Below are 7,825 nucleotides of genomic sequence, written 5' to 3'. Positions count from 1 at the left end.
GTCTTCGGTCATAAATTAATAGACAAGAGTTCCCAAAACCAACCGTCACCAACAGTAAATCCATAAACTTTCACTTTTGAATAGGATCGAGAAAAACATGTGCATCTTAAACTGAAATTACCTTTATTCTAAAAAATGTAACAGAAATTGTTCCCTAAAAATATATACTGGCTCTGACAGCAATAGACAAGGCCGAATCCATCGTCGTCGCCTTGTATTATATCTCGGATCTGCCGACTGAACAGATTCCTGTGAACTAGTCTTTTAATTAGTTTCTCTAGGTCCGGATCCGATAACATACGGCTGGCACTCCCACGCCTTCCTAGCATCAATCGCGCTGGCCGATCCGTACGTAAAGTGGTCTTTTATTTAGTTCTTCTAGTTCCGGATCCGATAACCTACGGCTGGCACTCCCCACTCCTGCCTAGCATCGATCGCGCTGGCTGATCCGTACGTAAACTGGTTTTTTATTTAGTTCCTCTAGGTCCGGATCCGATAACATACGGCTGGCACTCCCCACTCCTGCCTAGCATCGGGCTACGCGCGCTGGCCGATCCGTCGCCTTCGCTTATTATTATATATCGGTCACAGTCTCGATCCCGGAATAGATCCTGAGGAACTAGTTCTTTGAGAAACCAGGAACTAGTTGCTTTCATTCCGGGGTCGGAATAGTTCATTGGAACTAGTTCGTTGACGAACTATACACCTCTGTCTTGTTATATGGTCTAAAGTAGCTCTAGTAGGCTTTTAAAATTTGAAGTTCTTTTTTGGTTTGTATTAATGAATATAAGAGGCGTCATTAGAGATTACATTTTTACGCTAGTTATAATATACAGGGTGGTCCGAACTGTATTCCGGAAATTTGGGTAGCATATTCTGCAGATAAAAAGAAGTAAAAGACTTCTTATAAATGTATGTCCTAAAATGCTTAGTTTCGGAGACACAGGGTGTAGAAGTTTCATTTTTATTTCGATTTTTTCCAAATAATTTCTGAAGTAACGTCAATATTTGGATAAAAATTGGTGTCTGGTAGTTTTTTGACATGAGAAATTTGATTTTGATGTCATTGTGACTCCTATTTGTTGAGGGCGCCATCTACAAGTGTTTTAACTGTTTTGAAGAGTAATAAATTTTTGTGCGTACCTGTATAGAACTACTGAGTGAAAAAATATACATTTTCGTAATGTAAAAAATATCCCTTGGTAAAAATCGTTATGAGCATCGTTATGAACTGTTGAGTGAAAAAATATACATTTTCGTATTTTTTTACGTAAAAAATGTCTCTTGGTAAAGATCGTTACGAGCAACCCTTCTCGAGATATTTAGATTGGAAATAGTCAATACATGTCATTATTGACAAAAAATAAACATGTTGGGTAGATGGTTATTTGACTGAAATGATAAATTTGGGAAATTTTTATTTTTTTAAATTATAATTATAAAATTTTCTTCGGAAAAATGATGATTGATGATGATTTGGCACAAAAACATATAAAATTTATTCATTATTTTCAGTATATTAACTATTTAGTCAACATGTTTATAATTTATGTCAATGATGACAGGTATTGATAATTTCGATTTCAAATATCTCGAGAACTATTACACGTAGCGATTTTTATTAAGAGACCTTTTTTACGTTAAAAACGTCGTAAATGCATATTTTTTTACTTAGTAGTTTTATACAAGTACGGACGAAAAGTTATTACTCTCCAGTTAGTCTACCAGTTAAAAATATGTAGGTGGCGCCCTCTACAAGTAGGAGTCATTTTGACCTCAAATCCAAATTTCTCATATCAAAAAACTCCCAGACGCCAAATTTCATCTAAATATTGACGTTACTTCAGAAATGATTTAGAAAAAATCGAAATAAAAATGAAACTTCTACACCCTGTATCTCCGAAACTAAGCATTTTAGGACATACATTTATAAGATGTTTTTTATTTCTTTTTATCTGCAGAATATGCTGCCGAAGTTTCCGGAGCACAGTTCGGACCACCCTGTATATTTACATACCGTTGTCCGGCAAAGTCAACAAACATTCTTCATGTAGCTTTTGCTTAGTAACACCGGCTTTCTTTTACTGAAAAGTGCCTTACTGAAAAAAGACAGAACCGGATATTAAAAAGTGGTCTATAGGACGGGAATTCTCATTTGAGTAAGTCGTACAGCCACAAGATAAACATCTAGATATTGAATAAACTTCAATAAACTGTAACTGTACAGGGTGTTCTATTTTCGTATATTTTATGTCTTTTTTTGTTTATGAGTAGAGATACAAAGATGCGGGCTTTATGTAACTTTGCTACTTTTTTATGAAACTAAAGATGCTACAAACATATTTGCCCTAGCCCTCTTAGTTACTGAAATACAGGGCGAATTTAAAATTTTGCATTTTTCGAGTACCTTCGTATCTCGGGTATCCTATAGCTTATGGAAAAGATGAAACCTGAGTTTCGTAGAGTTTTTCACGCAAAGTCTAGTGACGTAACTAGTTTTTCGCTGAGAGCTGTCGTTTTCGAAATATGACTTAAACTTATGTGCTTTTAAATGAGACTCCCTGTAGGTATATTATCTTTTTATTTTATTTGTTTTATAATGTGCTTTCAAAATTTATACTATAATCTACAGGGTTGTTCACCACATACGACACGGAGTATTGTAGCTAAACGATTAGATTTTTACAAACTGTAAGTTTTGGGTTCGTTGAAGGACTATTAGAGCTACAATTTAAAAATAATTATTAAGATACAGAGTGTCCCAAATAAGTAAAAAATATAATATTTGTATTTTTTTAAATAGAACGCCCTGTATATTATTCTATTTTTAGATTCTACGGTTGAAATAAAGGTAAATTTGATTAAGGTCTATCACACTTAAACCTTACCGTTTTTGAAATATTATCAATTTTGTGAAATTGCAGTAAAAAATTTAAGGCTTAATTTGTCAAAGGTTATCAAAGTCCTTAATACTAAATATTTACTGAAGATTATTTATTCATCAGATATTGTGTTGCAATAATAAAAATTACATTACCTTATACAGAGTGCCCAAAAATTTATATTAAATAATTAGTAGCTTTAAACGGCAATAACTTGTTTAATTTAAATGGAACAATCTGTATATTTTAGGAGAATCAGATGCACAATTTAACTGTCTGTCAAATTGTATTATACCATTTTTCACCTATCTCTTCAACTTTTCGTAGAAAATGCATTTTCTTAGAATTTAGACCTCATTTATCACTATACCCATGGAATATTGACATTTTAGATTATTGTTAAAGATGTAACACATGACATTTTTAAAGTGTACCAGATACTAATATTGTCGATATAGTTCGCTCATTTCATTAAAAAAATAAAAACAAAAACTGATGAAATATTTTTTGTTAAAGAGGGTGAATTAATATGATCCGAGTATTCCAACTACATTAATTGACTTTACATTGATTAATAATAATTACTCCAAATGCTCACATGTAACACCTTATAAATTTTATTTCATTTTTTGACGAATGCTTATAACAACAGAAATGTTCATTTTCTTAATTTATTATTGTATTGATTTCTGAATCGAATCTACATTTATTTAGAATAATTTATTAATTAAAACACTTACACAACAAGTATGTAATTAACTAATTTTTAAATTAAATTTAAGGTATTTGGTGTACTCATTTACAAAGATTTAAAAAGTTTTCGATTTGTAAACAAATTGTATTGCAATATTATTATTTTTACCACCTGTACATTTTGTACATATGTTGCTTTAAAAAATCTAAAATGTAAATATTCCATGGATATAGTGATAAATAAGGTCTACATAAATTATAAGAAAATTCATTTTCTACGAAAACTTGACGAGATAGGTAAAAAATTGTATAATACAGTTTGATAGATAATTAAATTGTGCATCTGTTTTACGTAAAATATACAGGGTGTTCTATTTAAATTAAACAAGTTATTGCTGTTTAAAGCTAGTAATTATTTAATATAAATTTTTGGACACTCTGTATAAGGTAGTATAATTTTTATTATTGCAACATAATATTTGATCAGTAAGTAACCTCTAGTAAATATTAAGTATTAAAAACTTTGATAGCCTTGGAGAAATGAAGCCTTAATTTTTTACTGCAATTTCACAAAATTAAAAATATTTCAAAAACGGTAAGGTTTAAGTGTGTTAAACCTTAATCAAATTTACCTTTACCTCAATCGTAGAATCCAAAAAAATAGGATAATATAGAGGGTGTCCATTTAAAAAAAAACTATACTATTTTTTACTTATTTGTGACACTCTGTATCTTGTAAAATTATTTTTAAATTGTAGCTCCACTAGTCCCTCGACGAACCCAAAACTTACAATTTGTAAAAATCTAATCGTTTAGCTACAATACTCCGTGTCGTATGTGGTGAACAACCCTGTATACTTATTTTCATTAAAAAATGCTTTATTTAACTTTTTAACATAATAATAAAAATAATATTATATTATTTCTTTCCCAATGTTAATTTTCATTTACTAAAGTTTGTCTAGTGCGCGTGGATTATATTTCTTTTGTCATTTGTTGGGCGTAGTTTGTGAAAATCGAATAATCTTTTGCCAAATAGAGCAAAATAATAACTAAAACTTTATTTTCAGGTCCTGGAATGGTTTTCATAGTTTATCCAGAAGCAATAGCCACGATGAGCGGTTCGGTATTTTGGTCCATCATATTCTTCCTGATGCTCATCACCCTAGGACTTGATAGTACTTTCGGAGGCCTGGAAGCTATGATTACAGCTCTATGCGATGAATATCCTCGTACTCTTGGCAGACACAGAGAAGTTTTTGTTGCCGTATTGCTTTTTGGCATCTATATATGTGCCTTGCCAACAACAACCTATGTTAGTAACAGGACTCAATAATCTAAAGATTCTATTATTATTATTAATTTAAATGTTCTTAAAAATACAATTTGAGTTATTTTTAGGGTGGTGTTTACCTGGTGAATATGCTTAACATCTACGGGCCTGGTTTGGCCATCCTTTTTGTGGTGTTTGTCGAAAACGCTGGTGTCTGTTGGCTCTACGGTACTGATAATTTTGCTAGAGACATCGAAAAGATGATCGGGCACAAACCTGGCATCTTTTGGAGGCTGTGCTGGAAATATATAAGTCCTATATTTCTTCTAGTAAGTACCTCTTTTAACACAATAGGGGTTGCTTGATCATTTGTCTATTAAAGATAAAACAAACCCTTATAGTCCATTAAATAAGTACACGGAAAGACCCAAATCTTGGCGTAATTTGTCGACCTTCACTTTTTAGTTGGATTGTGTACCTTTTGGGGAGTAGTTTTAAGGGAAAAACACCGTGCTCGGCCAGCTTTGGCTAAAAAATGGCACAAAATGGACGAAAAATCACAGTTTTTCGCAAATATCTGCCAAAATATGTAATTTAGAAAATTTTTCTTGGATAAATGAAGCTACCTCCAAAATTGTCCTTATCATTTTTTACGTAGAATTAGTAGTTTTCAAGATATTCCGCATCGATGATCCCTAAATTTTCTCTCCAAGTCTTAGGGCTCCGAAGAAAAAAAAAGAGCCGCAAGAGTGACAGAGGATTTGAATTTCATAATAACTGCCTATTCTGTGGATCAGAAACGTTAATATAAAAGGAATTGAAGAAGGCATCTGCTAAAAAAAGCGGATCTATATCATTTCAAAGCCAGACTTTTCGATAAAACAGGATGTGATAGAAGATAATACAGCAAACGAAGATGTCAAAAATCTCTTGGCAAGAATTTCATTGATTGATCTGGCCAGTGCGGGTGCCAGATATCACAAGCATTGTGATACACAATTTTATAAGTCATGTTCCTCAGTCTCTGGACCATCAGGAACGTAGGACGTTCCTTGGATGCTGATATTTCAGACCAAATGCTGAAGGTAGTCTATTATATCTGATATAGTGAAGGTAGTCTATTATATCTGATATAGTCAGAGTATCTGACACGAACAATATATTCTGAAAGAGTTGCAACACATTGCAGGCAATTTTGAACTTTTATTATTGATTTCCAACTCCTTATTAATGTTTGTTACTTATAAAGTTATTATGTTTTGTTTTGACACTTTCCGGAAATTCCCAAAAAGCGGAAAAAGCCACTCACGAATAGTTAATAATCATTCGTTAATAATAGTTAATAGCCACTGCCAGAACACAGATCTTGACAAATAAGCTATTATTAGTGAAAATATTAATAAGTTTGTAAAAATCTGAAAATTTTTGGGCTGAGGAATGTTTCCCCGATTACTTTATTATCATAAAATCTGACAAAATTCAAACAAGTTCCAAAATGTGAGAGCTGTTGATTCTACTTTTTAAATGAACTTTGAATCATCAAAAAATATTAAATTTTAGCCGAGTTATTAAACAATTATTTGTCCTATCAATCAATGATACGCTTTTGAAGTCTATCTTCGGAACGTTAAGATTTGGAGAGAAAATTTAGGAATATTTGAGGCGAAATATCTCGAAAACTACTAATTCTACGTATGAAATGATAAGGACCATTTTTGTAGGTAATTACCTAAGCTTCATATTTTATTCCAAGAAAAATTTGTATTTTTCTTGTAAATTGCATATTTTGGCAGACATTTGCGAAAAACTGATTTTTTGGCCATTTGGGGCCATTTTCGGCCAATCACGGTGTTTCAATTTTCCTTCCAAAACTACTCCCTAAAAGGGGTCGACGAATTAGACCGTGATTTCAACATACATTTACCGGATTATTATCTGAATGGGAAGAATGAAAGAATAACAGGAATATTTGAGAAACGTACGTACATTAAATTTGTTATATTTTAGATTATTTTTGGGTGCTCTCTGTGGACTAATCAAGAGATGCTGGGCAAAGAGTACGAATATCCAGAATGGAGCCTTCAAGTGGGATACGTCTTAACTGCCTCTTCTATAATTTGTATCCCCATGTACATTTTATATAAGTTTGCCTTGACACCAGGTAGCATTCTACAGGTAAGTGTGTGTCACGATTTTTAATATAGGCGGTAAAACAGGCGTTAAAAAGGAGCAAAATTAAGATAGCCAACTATTTCAAGTATTGTGGATTGCTCCGTACAAGAGCTCTGTCTGAACATCTGCGTGCATGCAAATGTACCTTTATGTAAAACTTATAGAGTAAAGACGATTATATGAATTTATTTTTATCTGGTAGAGGTGGAGAATGATTTGGCAAGCAGAGCACTCGTCCGACAATGCTCTAACTTACTGCGCCGGAACAGAGGTGTGACCAGAATCAGCGATGGTCAGGTCCCATACCATCGAGTGGTTAGTTTAAGCTTAAATTATGAAATTTACTCTAAAAGGTTATCAAACTAGCTATATTTATGATATTGTTAAAATTAATACAATCTGTCTTGAGAAGTTCTTAAAAAGAGACTTTACTTAATAATATATACAGGGTGAGTTTCCTACGATGTTCTCTATGGGTATCTCGGAAACTACTGGAGATAGAGAGTCGGTTATATGTGGAAAGAATTTCAGTTTTGTGGGGTCATAAATATTCGCCTTTCATATTTTTGAAAAATTTCATGGCTTACTAGATATTTCGAAAAAAAAAACAAATTTTGGCTATTTTGAAAATTGTCCCTAATTCCATTATAATCTATTTTAGACAAAAAGTTTTCAGATAAAAGTTGTAGATAATCACATCCTTAATGAGTTTGTGTTCTCCGATTTTCCATAAAGCCTGTCACTTTTGACATATGACATAAACATATGTTTTTTTAAATGGAAACCATTGTTGGCCATGACTTCA

The 7,825-nt window shown here is 32.4% G+C and overlaps 1 protein-coding gene across 1 annotated transcript in view; it reads left to right on the top strand.

The window, feature by feature from the left end:
• Window positions 1–7,374, top strand: part of LOC115874818 (sodium-dependent serotonin transporter) — an 88,069-nt gene extending 80,695 nt beyond the window's left edge. Inside the window, exons 8-11 of the mRNA XM_030890117.1 lie at window positions 4,646–4,890; window positions 4,977–5,177; window positions 6,856–7,023; window positions 7,223–7,374. Of these exons, the coding sequence (XP_030745977.1) occupies window positions 4,646–4,890; window positions 4,977–5,177; window positions 6,856–7,023; window positions 7,223–7,297 (689 nt within the window). The 3' untranslated portion in view covers window positions 7,298–7,374. The remainder of the gene's footprint in view (window positions 1–4,645; window positions 4,891–4,976; window positions 5,178–6,855; window positions 7,024–7,222) is intronic.
• Window positions 7,375–7,825: the final 451 nt, after the last annotated feature.

Source organism: Sitophilus oryzae, unplaced genomic scaffold (assembly GCF_002938485.1).
Source record: "Sitophilus oryzae breed Bouriz unplaced genomic scaffold, Soryzae_2.0 scaffold_1297_pilon_pilon, whole genome shotgun sequence".
Lineage (NCBI taxonomy): Eukaryota > Metazoa > Arthropoda > Insecta > Coleoptera > Curculionidae > Sitophilus > Sitophilus oryzae.
Note: the sequence above shows the minus strand (reverse complement) of the source record. Positions and strands in the feature narration are given on the sequence as shown.